The sequence below is a fragment of the Urocampus carinirostris genome, chromosome 1, assembly GCF_059441175.1.
Source record: "Urocampus carinirostris isolate Australia breed hairy pipefish chromosome 1, RoL_Ucar_1.0, whole genome shotgun sequence".
Classification (NCBI taxonomy): domain Eukaryota; kingdom Metazoa; phylum Chordata; class Actinopteri; order Syngnathiformes; family Syngnathidae; genus Urocampus; species Urocampus carinirostris.
Genome location: NC_142349.1, coordinates 3,327,228 through 3,344,341, shown reverse-complemented (window position 1 = coordinate 3,344,341; position 17,114 = coordinate 3,327,228). Strand labels below are relative to the sequence as shown.

General features: G+C 39.2%; 1 protein-coding gene across 1 annotated transcript; it reads left to right on the top strand.

Moving 5' to 3' along the window:
- The first annotated feature begins 8,047 nt into the window (after window positions 1-8,047).
- LOC148373263 (uncharacterized) lies at window positions 8,048-16,759 on the top strand. The gene is made up of 6 exons (XM_088320460.1): window positions 8,048-8,140; window positions 8,318-8,443; window positions 8,556-8,686; window positions 10,517-10,610; window positions 12,263-12,311; window positions 16,688-16,759. The coding sequence occupies exons 1-6, from the start codon at window positions 8,048-8,050 to the stop codon at window positions 16,717-16,719; spliced, it is 525 nt and encodes a 174-aa protein (XP_088176586.1). The 3' UTR covers window positions 16,720-16,759.
- Window positions 16,760-17,114: the final 355 nt, after the last annotated feature.

The following is a 17,114-nucleotide window of genomic DNA, read 5'->3' as shown; positions in this document are numbered from 1 at the left end:
TAGCTAAGGTTTGTAATGGCTTCTCAAGCCCACATATGGCGCCCGTCCAACACTATTGTCTCTCTCTGTGGCCAATTCAACTTTATCTTTTTATAAAAATGGCTTCGTTCTTAGAATTATTCCAAATTTTTATATTACAAATGCATCTCTTACCGACCACTTCATCCTGGTTCGTTGACGGTGACGCGGACTTTGAAGGGTTTCCTTTGTTCTAGACCACGCGGTAGAATTGATTGTTTTTTTTTTTTTTTTTTCGTTTTCAACTTCAAAATACTACGTACTGTCCCGGTTTCGACAACAAAAATGTTAGGGTTAATATTTTCGTAATAGGTTAAACTGGAGTGATCAGTAAGAGAGGCAAATGTAGTTTTAGAATTTATTCACTGCAGTGGGCAGACGGATTCAAAAAGTCTCACCGTCTCACAAGTTTCCCGCGTTGCAACCCGGTTTTGTTCAAGCGTGCGCATGCGCAGAAAGTATCAGTGACGTCACACATACGTCTACGGTTCAAAGTTCGCACATGCGCAGTAATAACCAACGACGTCATATATATCTTTCGGTTCAAAAATGGTACAAACAGCAGAAAACGAGTTGTAATATAAGTCAAGCACATCAGGCTTATTTGTAACATAGAAGACAGAGAAATACACAATTAACTAAATATGATTAGCTTTGACACTAACCAAGCTAACACTGCACTAGGTGAAAAACTCTTTACTAAACTCAAAATGTAAACAAATGACAAATATATCTTAAATATACAACTTAAAAATAGTCAAAGGCATTTATTCTTTATCTTCTGTAAAGAATAATTATTGCAGCCAGTAAATCTATTTTTATCCTATTTATTATGTTTTTAATAATAAAACAAAATGAAACCAAATTTTACTTGAAATGTTAAATTATAAGGTTTAGGGGAAAAAAACAATGATTTATTATTAAACTATATTTTTAAATTTAATCGCAAAAAATAAATTTGAAGTTTGAATTACAGAACAAAACTTGGACTATATCTTTTTTCCATAGCTTGTTAGTAAACAGGAAAAACAGAGGGTTTATGAAGAACACATTTAACGATTATTGAGTGGTAAATGGTAAATGGTCTGCATTTATATAGCGCTTTTCAAGTCAATGTAGACCTCCCGAAGTGCTTTAACAATGTGCTTCACACTTACCCATTCACACTCACACACCAATAGGGAGTCATGCAAGGCGCCTTGGTATTTTCAAATTTCAATGGGAATAGTTGATTAAAGGTTGGATTTACTAAACAAAACCTGGGAGAAATCTTTCTTTCAAATCTTGTTAAGGAACGGGAAAAAAGTATATGTTTTGGCCTTATTGAACCAACAAAATGATGTTAAATCACATTTACATGATCGGAAAAATCACATTTATTTTCTAAATACAACCATTCCCGTCTGAATGTTTCAATGCTGACATCCTAACAAATGTTGTGCCCCACCTTGTTAGTGTCAATTAGCGCTTGTTAGCATCTTGTTTACGTGCCGGGGAAAATGCATTTTCTCGTTCGCGTTTCCGGAAAAATAATAATCATCCCGCTCCTGCCGTTTTCCCCTTCTGTCGCTTGTCCTAGGTGGCGAGCTTCAAAGCCAACTGCTGTGCCAAAAAACCCCCAAAAATCAAAGTGCCAAATGATCCCGGACAGATCCCCAAATCAGAGCGTGGGAAGGCATTTAATCGGGATGGGGGACTGACAAGCTGTCCACACAAATACACATTTTTTTCAGGTCAAAATTTTTACCGATAACATTTGAGAAATATGTAAAGTGTCACGAGGTATATGAGGGTACAAATAAGATAAAATATAGTAATATTTAAAGAAAAATGAATGTGTGTATATTTATATTTATAAATAACAAGACAAATATATTAAATATAAACAGTGGTACCTCTACTTCGTAAGTAAACACAATTTGAATGCAAAAGCGCTAATCAGTACCAAGCCCCACAAAAGTACAGGATGATTTTTTGATAAATCATTAAAGAGCATCAGGACATGAAACAAATACTTGTTAGAATTAGATTACCAAACTATAATCATAAAACGAGAGGCACGCGGGGTGCTGGAGCCCATCCCAACAATCAACGGGCACCCTGAACTGCTTGCCAGCCAATCCCAGGGCACACAGGGACAGACAACTCGCTCGCTCATTCACACCTAGGGACAATTTGGACCGGCCAATTCACCTAACATGCATGTATTTGGAATGTGGGAGGAAACCGGAGTGCCCGGAGGAAACCCACGCAAGCACGGGGAGAACATACAAACTCCGCACAGTAAGTCCGGTAGCTGGATTTGGACCCACACAGGAGGTTCCCAAGACCTTAGAACTGTGCCGCATACGCGCTAACCACTGCGCCGCCGTGCTGCCCATATTTTAACACAATCATTCAAAAATATATAGAATATAAAGAAGCATATAAAATGATGAAAATTAAACTAAAAATAAATAAATCAAGTCATAGTAATTATGCAAAGAAATCTAATAATTATGCATAGAAATCTAATAATTTTGCATAGAAATCTAATAATCATGCATAGAAATATAATAATTTTGCATATATACAGGGAGTGCAGAATTATTAGGCAAGTTGTATTTTTGAGGATTAATTTTATTATTGAACAACAACCATGTTCTTAATGAACCCAAAAGTCTCATTAATATCAAAGCTGAATATTTTGGAAGTTGGAGTGGGGCTTTTTTAGTTTTAGCTATTTTAGGAGGATATCTGTGTGTGCAGATGACTATTACTGTGCATAATTATTAGGCAACTTAACAAAAAACAAATGTATACCCATTTCAATTATTTATTTTCATCAGGGAAACCAATATAACAGCTCAACATTCACAAATATACATTTCTGACATTCAAAAACAAAACAAAAACAAATCAGTGACCAATATAGCCACCTTTCTTTGCAAGGACACTCAAAAGCCTGCCATCCATGGATTCTGTCAGTGCTTTGATCTGTTCACGATCAACATTGCGTGCAGCAGCAACCAGAGCCTCCCAGACACTGTTCAGAGAGGTGTACTGTTTTCCCTCCTTGTAAATCTCACATTTGATGAGGGTTCTCTATGGGGTTCAGATCAGGTGAACAAGGAGGCCATGTCATTAGTTTTTCTTCTTTTAGACCCTTTCTTGCCAGCCACGCTGTGGTGTACTTGGATGCATGTGATGGAGCGTTGTCCTGCATGAAAATCATGTTTTTCTTGAAGGATGCGGACTTCTTCCTGTACCACTGCTTGAAGAAGGTGTCTTCCAGAAACTGGCAGTAGGACTGGGAGTTGAGCTTGAGTCCATCCTCAACCCGAAAAGGCCCCACAAGCTCATCTTTGATGATACCAGCCCATACCAGTACCCCACCTCCACCTTGCTGGCGTCTGAGGCGGACTGGAGCTCTCTGCCCTTTACCGATCCAGCCACGGGCCCATCCATCTGGCCCATCAAGACTCACTCTCATTTCATCAGTCCATAAAACCTTAGAAAAATCCGTCTTGAGATTTTTCTTGGCCCAGTCTTGACGTTTCAGCTTGTGTGTCTTGTTCAGTGGTGGTCGTTTTTCAGCCTTTCTTACTTTGGCCATGTCTCTGAGTATTGCACACCTTGTGCTTTTGGGCACTCCAGTGATGTTGCAGCTCTGAAATATGGCAAAACTGGTGGTAAGTGGCATCTTGGCAGTTGTACGCTTGACTTTTCTCAGTTCACGGGCAGTTATTTTGCACCTTGGTTTTTCTACACGCTTCTTGCGACCCTGTTGACTATTTTGAATGTAACGCTTGATTGTTCGATGATCACGCTTCAGAAGCTTGGCAATTTTAAGAGTGCTGCATCCCTCTGCAAGATATCTCACTATTTTTGACTTTTCAGAGCCTGTCAAGTCCCTCTTCTGACCCATTTTGCCAAAGGAAAGGAAGTTGCCTAATAATTATGCACACCTGATATAGGGTGTTGATGTCATTAGACCACACCCCTTCTCATTACAGAGATGCACATCACCTGATATGCTTAATTGGTAGTAGGCTTTCGAGCCTATACAGCTTGGAGTAAGACAACATGCATAAAGAGGATGATGTGGTCAAAATACTCATTTGCCTAATAATTCTGCACTCCCTGTATATATATATATATATATATATATATATATATATGTATATATATATATATATATATATATATATATATATATATATATATATATATATATATATATATATATAATATGAATACATTAAAACAAGAATATTTGAATAATATAGAAGTTAAACATTTTGAAAATTGGTCACATAGCACAGTAAAAATGTAAAAATTTTGCCGTTTTCCTCAAAATTTTAATTGTGAAGATTTGTGAAGACCCATCAGCGAATCTGGAATGGATCCCAGTCATCCCAAAAAGCCACAATCTGGCATCCAACATGTCTGGATCGGATCAAAAAAATGCAGATTGGGTCGGGCGGGTTGTAGCAGGACACCAGAAGCTTGAGTTGTTCTTGTTTAATGTTCTTGTTCTCATGAAGTCACAGCTTGACACTCGGCCAAGCGCGCTAGTGCTAGCATCAACAAAAACAACTGCGCCAGATGAGCTATAGGAACAAAAATGAGTGCTTGCATGTGTCTGGATGGAGAGGTTCCTTCAGCGCGACTCTGACACACACGAAGTCAAGATCGTAAATCAGGATTAAAAGATAGAGAATATTCCTGCATGTAACCTTGGCTGGCGACCAATCGCCTTTCAGCATACAAGAGAAGACGAGATGAGACCAGACTTCTGCTCGCCTCAAAATGAAAATGGGTAGCAATGCAAATGACTAGTTGAAAGAGGGATGGAGAAGGAACAATAGGAAAAGACGAAAAATAAAAAAATATGGAAGAAGGAAAGGAAGGCAGAGAGGTTCATAAGAATGATACAATGAAAACAATATGTAGAAAGGGAGGGACAGAGTAATAGAGAAAGGATAACAGAAAAAGACATCGAGAAAGAAGAAATAGAAATTAAAAAGAGATAAAGCAAGAAAGAGCAAGAGTGAGAAGGAAAGACAGAAAAAATAGTATGTGATAAAGAAAGACAGAATGGGAGACAAACTAGAAGAAAGAGAGAGAGAGAGAGAGAGAGAGAGAGAGAGAGAGAGAACAAGAGAAATAGAGAATTACACCGAACAATTAATAAAGAAAGGGGAAATGATGAAGGAAGAGAGAAAGAGAAAAATGAATAGAGAGAGCATGAGAGAAATAGAGAAACATGCAGAAAAAGAAAGAAATTGAACGTAGGAAAGAGGGAAGGATGGATGGAACGGAGGGAGGGAAGGCGGAAGGAAGGAAGGAAGGAAGGAAGGACAGTAGATAAGAAATGATAAAAATAAAGAAAAGGAAGGAGGAGAGGAAGGAAAATAAGAAATGAAGGAAAAACAAACAAAACAAAAAAGAAGGAAGGGAGAAAGGGAAGGATGAAGGAAGCAATGAAGGAAGGGGAAGAAATTAAAATCAGAAGGAAAATAAGACAATGAGGAAAAACATGGAAAATAAAAGGACTGAAAACAGGGGATATAGGATAAACAAAAGATATACAAAATAGTAAGAAGGATGGAAGGAAGGAAGGTAGGAAGAAAGGCAGGAAAGAAGGAAGGAAGGAAACAAGGAAGGAAAAAAGGAAAGAAGGAAAGAAGGATGAAAAGAAGGAAGGAAGGAAGGAAGGTTGCCTTGATGGTCATAGCTTCTTTCTAACACAACAGAAGGGGACCCACATCAAATCGGAGCTGCGAGTGTGATGACTGTACTCACAACCATTTCCTTTTGGAAATCAAAATGTTTGATTGAGTGCAAATATGCAAACGAGGTCCATGAATCCAAATAGGGACGAGCTGTTACCCTTCAAAATAAAAATCAAATCAAATAATGAGAGAAGGAAAAGCAGCCAAATTCATGGTGGCTAAATGTCAGCGGAGAGCGTCGCGATTTCACCCTCTGGCGCGGACCCCCTCCCATCTGTTTACGTTTGGGGGGGTTAAGTCTTCTTTTTTTCTGCTCTGCACCTGTCACCCAGAAAACGAACGTCCGTGCCAGGAAAGATAGCGAGAAGGAGGAAAAAAATCAGTTGGAGTCATTTTGGATAAATGTTTTGATTATTTTTGATGGCCCATATGTTAATGAATTGTTTTCTTTTTGCCCAACATATATATTTTTTTTTAAATAAGAGAGAAAAGGAGCAAAATCTATATTTGTTTGTCATGTATCTATATTAAAAAATGTTTAATTATTTATCAAGTAAAGTTATGCTAAAGGTCCTACTGAAAAGATTGAAACCACAGGCTGACAACATACTAGACGAAGAACAGGCAGGTCAGGAAGGGAAGGAGCACCACAGAACAGATTATTATTCTGCCCATCCTATTTGAGAAGTTTCAACAACACTAGAGAAACCCCAAACACGATTTTGTGGATTTCAAGAAGGCCTTTGACAGAGTATTGTCATGATTACTGATTCGGGGCACCTACGGCTGCCCCATCGGTGCCAACAGCCCTGAGCGCTGATTGGTTCAGAGACTCCTTCTAAACCCCCGGCTTCCAAGAGGAAGCCTTCAGACCGTTTGCGGACCTATGCTCCCAACTAGGCAAGCTCATACCTTCCGACATTTTCCTGTCCTGTTTTCTCCTGCCTGATACCTGTTGCCGACCTGTTTCTGGACCCGTTTCTGCCCTGATCTGCCATCCCGACCACTGACCTGTTTTGCCCTGTTTCCTGCCTGATACCTGTTGCCGACCTCTTTTCTTAACTCGATTCGCCCTTGCTCACCCGTCCCGGCTAGTGACCAGTATCCCTGCAGTCTGCATTATCCTTGCTCGACACGGAAGTGCCACTTCCGCATTCCAGCCACCTGCATCCCGTGTCCAACGATCATCGGATCGTGGAAGCAAGCCTTGCTCTTCTTCTTTATCAATACAACTGAGTAAACGAACGCTACTGGGTCCTGTCTCCGTTTCTGGCCTGTGTCAAGTATGGCAAGTCGTTTTATGGGCCACCATGCGGAAGTACAACATGGGCAACAAACTAGTTTAGACCATTGAACAACTGTATGCCAATTGTGTGATACTGATCAATGAATTACAATTATATTTAGAATTGCCTTGTGAAACCTTGTATGCAACAAGATTAGACATGGCATTTCAGAGTAAAATATGTAATATAGAGATTGTGAGGAGAGATAAATGACTATCAGGATAAAAAATAAAATAAAATAATAATAATTGCAATATATATATATATATATATATATATATATATATATATATATATATATATATATATATATATATATATATATATATATATATATAATATATACATATATACTTTTTATCCCAGTTTTGTGCAGTAGTATATATTGACTCCACAGTTTCATTATGCAACAAATTGTTGCGAGATATGTTTTCACAGTTTTGTGCGTTCGTTGAGGATTGTGATGGCCCTGAGGAAGAAGCGCTCTCTGAGCCTGTTTGGCCTTGTTTTGAAGGACCTGTAGCACTTATCAGAAGGCAACAGGTCAAAGAGGTGGCGGCCCAGGTAGGAATTGTCTCTCAGAAGGTTGATGACTCTGCTGCAGGATTAAAAGCCGTCAATGTCTTCTAGACTGGGCAGAGAGCAGCTGATGATCGATTGGTCCCCGTGATTCTCTACAGTGATGCCATATCCCAGAATGCTTTCCAGTGCAGTTTTATAGAAGGACACCAGCAACTTTTGTTCCGGATTATTCCTCCTAAGAACCCTCAGGAAGCGGAGTTGCTGCTGGGCTTTACCCACCACATCCCTGGCAGACCAGGAGAGGTTGTCAGGAATGTGCATGCCCAGGAGTTTGAAGGAGTGGACTCACTTAACACAGTCTCCATTTATGACGAATAGGGCTGGTTTTGTGTGTATCCTGCTAAAGTCAAGTATGACTTCCTTGGTGTTAAGTATTATTTTTCAAATTCCATGTTGTCAGCGTCCCCACCTCCTTCCCTGTTTGCCGTCTCATCCCTATCAAAGATGAGGCCTACCAAGATGGTGTCGTCAGCGAACTTCACAATCGCTTTTGTGGGGTGGGTATACAGTTTATACGGATCCTTGTGGGATCCCATGGTAACATTGGAGCGTGCTTTCAAACCGCAGTCGGTGTGAGACGAAGCTGCAATCTTTTTCCAATTGTATTTAACATTTTCCCAGAGAGGCTCATGACCGAAGCAACATAAAGGCGCAGTCAGCATTGGGGACACAACATCACTAACCTCCGTTTTGCTGATGATATCGCCTTCACAGAAAAAGACGTTCATCATCGAGCTCACAGTACTTGAGGAGGACTCAGTGGATGAGGCTTTCGAGCGAAAACACCTAGGCTGTGCTGACCTTACAGCTGAATCACAACAACTTTGCTGGAAGTTTGAGGTCCGTCCAGATGGGAGTTAGTCATTTTTAATAAATGTTTTGATTACTTTTGATTGCCCATATGGTAATGAATTGTTTTCTTTTCCCTAACAAAAACAAAAACCTAACATAGAAGGCTTTGTGGCAAGATCTTCCACTAAATGGTTGGTTGACCTGGGAATCTGAGGCCAAACCATCAAATCTGTATCAGAGACAGCCGAAAGAAGCAGCCAGTGGCAAAGAAAAAGAAATACCCACCAGGAGGTGTGTGCTCAACATCGGCTTGACCCAGAGATGAGAGGCCCCACAGAAATAGACCACACGAAAGCAGTTGTTTATTGATTTTGTTTGTATTTATTGGGTGTCCCTTGACACGACACCTAGCTAAAGACAGGCCTAAAGTATAACTGTGTACATTTTCCCCAAAATCGTTTCAGTTCTTTCGAAACCGATAAATCACATACAATCGCGCACACTCATGCACACAATTCTGGATTTATAAAGTAGTCTTGATAGATTGATTTGTTTTAGATGGATTAGATTAGCATTTAGCATGCTAACTAATTATCGACTTCCTGTCCTCACCGGTGGAAAAGAAGAGCAGAAAGCAGGTTTCATCATGATCGCCATCATCTTGACAGCTCGTCACTTTGATTGACAGCTCCCAGCAGATCATCCGTCGGCCGCGGAAACAGAAAATTGCGCTTTCAGTGGGAAATCCCGTCTGGAAGAATGGCACGGAAAAGATAAGTTAACTGGTGCCTACTTTTGTCCTAATAGACACACTTTTGCCTTATTACATTTTTTTTAAACTATATCCACATAGAAAAAAATGGCGACAAAAATTTCAAAAGGAGGAACAACTTCTGCAAATAGGCAAAATTAGTGTGAGTGTATAAAACCAAAAAAGCAAAAGTAATTATTAAGACATAAATATATTTACATAAAAGGTACATATAACTCATTACCAAATTAATTCATAACACAACAAGTCAGCTGAATGGTAGAAACAAGGTCAGAGCCATCAACATGTACGTCATCAGATACCACGGTGGTAGAATAAAGCTGGCCAAAAGAGGAGATTGAACCGGCTGACATCAAGACAAGAAAATACCTCTCTCACAGGGGATTCCACCCCAAGTATTGCACCCTGAGGTTATACGCAAATCGGAAAGAGTCGAGATAGCATCAATGCCACAGTCCAGGACGAAACATCAGTAATCCAAAAGTATGTCGAACAAATGGTCATCACCAAGTTCAACAACTGGGACAATCTCCTTGGTAAGCACAAGAACCATAGAAGCCAGGATCTACCACAGTATATCAGACCCAAGATGCAGACTGTGCAAAGACGCCCCTGAAACAGTCCCGAACATAGTGGCCGGGTGTATGAAGCTACCTGGATCAGAGTACATGGAGAGGCACAACCAAGTAGCTGGAATAGTATGCAGGAACATCTGCAACCGGTATGGCAAAGAGGTACCCATTTCCCAGTGGGCGATACCACAAAAGGTCTCTGAGAACAACAGGGCCAATATGTTGTGGGACTTACGTGACAAGCAGCTCCTGGCTAACCAAGCAAACATGGTGGTGGTGGACAAAGAGCAGAAGAGGGTGGTGATAATGGATGTGGCCATCCCAACTGCCACCAACATGATGTGTGAGGTCAAAATCAGCGTGGTCCTTGAGATAGTTGAGGCAACTGGGGCAGTAACCCCCAAACTGGAAGAGTGGCTCCAGCAGATCCCAGGAACAACATCAAAAACTCAGTCCAGAAGAGCGCAGTCCTAGAAACCGCTAAGATGGTGAGTAGAAGCCTCAAACTCCCAGGACCCGAGTCTGAGGATGATATAGACACCACCTCAACAGGGGTGAGGAGGATATACATATTTTATAATATATATAAATATATATATATATATATATATATATATATATATATATATATATATACATATATGCATGTACATAATGTGAATAAGTATTTACATATGTTTATTGTTTTCAATGTATTTCTTTGAACAATAATTGTAAAAAATGTTACTACTTCACGATTTATTTCCCTAAAACTTCAAATCTTTTTTTACCCCTTAGGCATGCGTACCTAGATAGTGCGGACGAGTTAATTCACGTTTGGAAACGCCGCCGGCTTATCATGTCTCGCCGTGGCGCTCTAACTCAGAAAAGTGTAAGTGCCATTCTCTCTCTCTCGCACGCGGTTCTAGCTTTACGAGGTGATAACGTTCTCTTAGCATTTTCTTGGTGGATTGACTTTTTTTTGTCCCCCGGGCTGGCACTGCCACTCTATTGGAGAGCTAGGTGGTCACTTTATTAGGAAAAGCACCAAAAAAGTATGCTCAAAATTACCTAAACTACATAGGTTTCAGATGAAGAATAAGAAGAAATAAAACTGAAAAAAAAAGAAGGATGTTGTGAAGATGAAGTGAGGCGAGCCGTGTGAGGCTGTTTGTCACTCAGGGGTGGAGTTGGTAAGCAACGTGGGAGCTTATATTTTACCTTCGCCACAAAAAAAAGATGGAAGGCAAAAACCCAAAGATATAACAAGACAATTACACTTTTGCGCTACTTTTTGTTAGCCGCTACCCGGACTTTGGCTAACGTTTAAATGCTAACACTAGAGACGGGGTCAGGAACCCATTGCTCACAAGCCAGATATGGCTCTTTTCATAAGTACATATAGCACACAGATAAAACGCCACCTCGGTATTGTTTCAATACTAACAAGCGTGATGCCAGTTTTATGCATGCATAGCAGAAGCTCCAATGTATGAGTTGGTTCAGCTGTGGGACTTACGTCCCATAAGGGGCATAGTTTCAAATATAGTTTGCAGTTAAGGTGTCACACCAACAGACCTCATTTTCGCGTTTTCATTGCTAAGTAATCCTTTACATGGAAGCTTATTAAAAATGTATGTTCACTGTTGAGACGCGTAATGATATAAACCCACAAAACAAATTGCAAACACTCATAAACGCTAGCTAAGCACACAAAACGATTTGATTGGGTAGGCAGCGGCTGTATCTTTCACACATAGCTTTCTACGCTCTCTCTCACAGGCACCCACTGTGTTTGTTTGCATTATTTTGTGACATTTTTACAAAGGAACTCTGCTGTCACCTTGTTCTGAAAACCTTTAAGAAAAAAAGGAAGGTCAAAATGAGCCTCGGCGATCTTATGTTACTATGGAAGGAAGACAAGTTCAAAGTGGTATATTTGTTGATATGGGACACAGGCTGTGGCATTATTATTTATTCCATGAATTTTATCAAATCATCTAACAACACATATTGAAATATATTGCGCTGAAAACTTCGGTTTTGACTGGAGAGCAGGTTTGGGGATTTCGCAGAAATTTATCCTAAAATAAAAATCATGATATTTTTCCATTATGGCTCTTTGGGTATAAAAGTTTCCCAACCCCTGGTGTAAAATAATATTAATTAAGAATCATTATTTTGGGTAATTTAAAAAGCACGTTGAAACACTTTTTGTATTGTTTTTTTAATATAATTTTTAATTATCAAAAAAGGAATCAATTAATTTGAATTAAAAAGTAATATCTATTTATAAAAAATATAAATACATATTTAATTAAAATTAATTCATATAAATAAATCAAACAATATGTAAATACATTGAAATAAATACTTAAATCTTAGGCCTCTATTAAATAATAATACTTATTTTTTAATTTTGGGGTAATTAACTCAGCAGACTAAAATTCGTTTGTTTTTTTTGCTTTAATATATCATTACTTTATACACGTTACGAATGATTCAATATTTAAAAAAAAAATAATTTAAATTTTCCATCTACAGGTTGTCTGTCGAGCGCGGCCGACGCACCCTGGTGCCGATGACAGTGACGGTGAGCTTTCAATAAGTTGGCCTTTAAATATTTATGGAGGCTTAATGAAATGCCGAAACTGACAAAACGGGTTCATAAGAACGCCTGAGCTAATGGGCCACACATTTGGAGAATTTTTAATGTCACTGATTGCGATGTTTTTTTTAATACGGCTTAGAATATTGTAGTTATTTATAAATAAGGCTTCAGAATGAGGAAATCTTAATATTTAATTCTATTGCATGCATAAAAGTCAAAAAGTCTTGTCTCTGGCATATCATAAAAGTCAAATCTGGATTTCAAATTGAAATTACTGCATCAAAAACAAGGTAAGATTCTGGATTCAGATTTGTAAAGGGTAAGGTGTCACGAGGTGGGACACCGGACCAGAACGGAGGCAGGAAGGGAGAACTCAATTGCGTGACGATCAAAACTTTTATTTACCAAAATAAAAGTCGTCCAAAAACTCCGGGACAAAACAGAACAAAAACATTCTTACACTTAGGATGGTCAGGTACAGGTTTCCTCCGACTCAAACTAAACAGGACAGGGCATAACAGAACGGAAAAGGTGTAATGAGCCAACACCCGCAATACCCACAACCCAACCTTAAGTAGCAGCCACGCAATTAGCTGATCTGCTTCAGCTGGTGCCCAGGGGGCGGGGCAGACCGGTCGCCACGGCGACCATGACATAAGGTTACCAAGTTAGGGTTTCAGGGTTCAGTGTAGCCCTCAAGATAGGCTGGAACATTTATACTGGGTTGGCAATAAATTAATAAGGTTAACATTCAAAATTTGTGTTTTTAGGTTACAATAGTGGTAAAGGTGCTCAAAGTTTGGTTACAATAAAAGTGAAGAAAATACAGATAGGTTGGGTTTCAAATATGTGTAACTCTTTGAGCTGTGAGTTTAAACTTTTGGGTTACACAATGAAAACATTATTTTGAACACCTTGCCCAATTCTTCTTAAGTTACTAATTAAGGTTAAGGATAAGGTTCAAATTGTGTGAGTCCATCGACCAAAGGTTCTGGGTTACACAATTGTAAGGCATTCAAAATTGTTTTTTCATTGATTACAAATAGGTCTAGGTTTCAAATTGTGTAGTCTGGCATTTAAAAGGTTTTAAACAACTGTTTAAACTGTTTAAAGCTTTGAGTGTTGAAATTCAAACAAAGTTTCGTTGAAAATATTTTCAAGAAAAATGACCGAGTTGGGGTTTCAGGGTCATATTTGGAGTCAGCATTAGGGTTTCATATTAAGGATTTCCCAAATCTGTTCAAATGGAAATCCAGTATTGGTAGTAGTCCTGCCGAAGATTTGTGCCTGACACGCTTCCTCGTCTATGGAATGCTCTTGTACCATGAATGTTAAAGTTGGGGTTTTAAGCTTGGATAAGGCCCTCATGATGGGCGGTCGAACTAGATACAGAAGAGGTTAGGGATTCAATTGAGGGTTTTTACTTTTTTAGGGTTTTGTTCAGTCCTATTGACATCAAGGTTGACAGGTAATAAAATAGAGTAGGATTTAAAAAGTATGCTGGGTTGAAAGTTGAAAGTTTATGATGACGTGATCGGGTAAGGCATTTTAAGTAGGGTGTCCATAATTGTGAAGTGATTGCATGTAGGTTTGGGTTCCCCAAAACGTTTTTAAACCAGCGGTATGGTTGAAAAGCTTGAGAAAGGGTTCAAAGTCATTTTTCCAGAATTACAAAAATGTTAGGGTTATAAATTGTGTTTTCAAACAACATTTGCCTTTTAAAACTGAGTAAGGGTTTCAAAGTATGGTTTTAAGAGTTGTTTGGTGAAACTAGGTTTAGGGTTTCAAATTGTGTTTTGAAGAAATAGGAAACATTAAAAAGTCTTATTTTTCAAAGTAAGATTGAATTAATCATAAAGTGATTACAAAGAGATTGGGGTTTTAGAACGTGTTTCAAATCAAGGGAAAGCATTTAAAATTCTAAATAGGGTTTAAAAGGAGTGTTTCAATAAACCCAAAGTCATTGCTAGTAGGTTAGGGTTTTAAACAAATTTTTCAAACAAGGACAATGATTTAAAGGCCTGATTAGTGTCTCAAAGTAGAGGTTCAATAAATGTTAAGTGATAACAAGTATGTCAAGGCTTTCAAATGAAATTTCAAAACAAAATATGGCGTTTAATACTGAGGAAGGGATTCTAAAGTAAAGTTTTAATAAATTAATTGATTACAAGTAGGTTAGGGTTTCAAATTGTTTTTCCAAACAAGTGATAGCATTCTCCAGTAAGATTTTAAAGGCCATGCTTCAAATCAGGGTAAGGCTTTCAATGCATTTTAAATATTCTTAATGTTAAAAACACAACATTTAAATCCAAGTTTCGAGACGCAGTTGCTCAGGTCTCAAATCTCCACCGGGCACCTAAACAGCCGAGCCATCAATCTGCTGCTAGCTAGCGAAACGCTAAACAGCCAGAACTTATCGGGGTTCAAATCCGGGAGCCTGAATGACGTGTTTATTGAATTATATTTCTTGCGCTCATCCACCACAGCAGTGACAGCGGTGACCGATCAATGGATACGCCAGCGAGCTGTGCTAACAAGCGGCCTAGATCCACCGCCGTACTCGTGCTTTTCCGCGTCCACTCTATTTACAACCTGCTTTGTTTTAACATCCATTCAGGATGAGTGGAAATCAATTTTTCATTTGGACTTAATTGTGTGTGCACGCTGAACCCCCCGTTACCCACCCCCTCAAAACCCTACCCACACCCAGGAGACCCTCACGTGGTACTATTTTATAGCTAATTACACGTCTGCCGCCTTTGGCCATCGCCGCGGCACTCGGGGGCGGGGGTAGGGGGCAGGCCCAGCCGTCTCTACGCTAGCTGCCGCCTGCCCGACGTTTTGCAGCGAGGGAATTGTTTCAAAGTAGGGCTTTTAAATTTTATGTCAGCGTTCAAACATGACTGGCTGTTCTGAAATTTGGGGTATGTTTGTAAAGTGGGATTTCAAGACAACTTGGGGTTTAAAGAAGGCTTTCAAGTGTGATCACAGATGCAAGACAGCAAGGGACTTAAAATTTAACATTCAATACAAAGTTGGAGTTTTAACATAAAAAATAGGGTTTCAGGGTTATGTTTCTGATTAACATTTCAAGGCTGGGTCAGGGTTAGTTTTTTTGTAGTAGGGTTTTAAGAATATTTGGTGTTTAGAGAAGGCTTCCAAGTCTGGGTTACAGAGCAAGGTACTTGAAATAGGCTTTCAAGAAAAAAAAATGGAGTGGGAATTCAAGACTTCACAGTTTTTAACTTACGGGCCCTAATCAGTGGTTTAGAGTAAAATTAAAATATCAAGGGGGATTATTTCATTTTCTGAGTGAGGTTTCACGGCAATTTTAGGTTTATAGAGGACTCGCAAGTCTCAATTATGCTTTAAAGACAAGAGCATGGGTCTTAAAGTGGGTTTCAAGAACATTCAGGGTATAAAATGGAGCAGTATAAAATGGAGATTTTCAAATTTAGGGTTTGAAGCTAGTTTAAGGTTTCAAGAACAAAATGGGGTTTTAAGCTTCAGTTTTGGGTAACATTTCAATGCTGAGTTAGGGGAGGGTTTTAAGACAAATGAGCATTTTAAAAAGGCTTCAGATTCTGGGTAATGGTTTCAAAACAGAGTAAGGGTTTTAATATTTGGTTAAGAAAATTTTGGGAGTAACATAGAGCAATTTGGTTAGAGATAGAATGACAAGCTCAGTCATTCTGGAGTGTAGAGCCGCTGCTCCTCTGCAATGAGAGGAGGTAATTGAGATGGCTAGTGCATCTGATAAGGATGGTTCCTGGACGCCTCCCTCGGGAGATGTTTTGGCTATGTCCTACCAGCAGGAGCCCCCGGGGGACGACCCAGGACATGCTGGAGAGACAATGTCTCTATGCTGGACTGGTAACACCTCGGGATCCCGTCGGATGAGCTGGATGAGGTAGCTAGGGAAACGGAGGTCTGGGATTCCCTGCTGAGGCATCTGCCCCTGCGACAAGACTTCGTATAAGGTTATTTTAATAATTTACTAATTCTCAAAGGTTTCTTTCCTAAGCTATTCAGCAATTTCACTTCATGACCCCCACCTCAGAACCGGTACATGTCGTATGCTTGGGCTCTACTGTATCGATTATTGTGATCCGACTAGAGAAGCAGTGTTTTATTAGTTATTAGTATCGGCAGGGAAGAAACAGTTAAGCGATGACGATACTGAGATGAGGCGAACATTTTCCCATCAATCTAGCGGTCGTCCTCACTTCCCGCTCGCGCACGTTCGAGTGCGATGTTTATTCATCTGTCAGTAAGTTTATCCTTTGCAGCAATGTCGGATGATTGCAGAGGGCAGGTTAAAATCTCATCTTTTCATTATTATTATTGTTTTTTTTCAGGAGCTGAGTCATCATACGACTGCTGCAAGTAGGCACTGATTGGATTCCAAGATCGTTTCCAGTAACGCGTCAAACTGTGACACAGGGAAAGAGCTTATTATTTGTAAAATATTGGAAAACACAATTCATTTCTTAATTTTGGGTCTTTTTTATTGTTGTATTTTTTCATTATTATGTTTTTCTAAAAAAAAAAAAAAAAGATCAAAAATGGAGAGACGTCTTTTCCACATGACAGTGACCATATAAGGAACCTCAAATTGGAAATGGGTAAAATGTCAAATCTACACACATAAAATAAGTCAAATCAAGTCACATTTATTTATATAGCCATTAATCACAAAAATGTCTGAAAGGACTGCACAGGATTACAATTACACCATGACCTGATCTTAAACCGACATGCAGGCAAGGAACAACTCAAAACCTC

Bases quoted from the DNA above. Each gene is read 5' to 3' on its own strand.
- LOC148373263 (XM_088320460.1), top strand. From the start codon at position 8,048: ATGAGGCCTACCAAGATGGTGTCGTCAGCGAACTTCACAATCGCTTTT. The intron at 8,141-8,317 runs GTAACATTGGAG...TCGCCTTCACAG, and splicing joins GATCCTTGTGGGATCCCATG to AAAAAGACGTTCATCATCGA. The intron at 8,687-10,516 runs GTGTGTGCTCAA...TTTACCCCTTAG, and splicing joins AAAGAAATACCCACCAGGAG to GCATGCGTACCTAGATAGTG.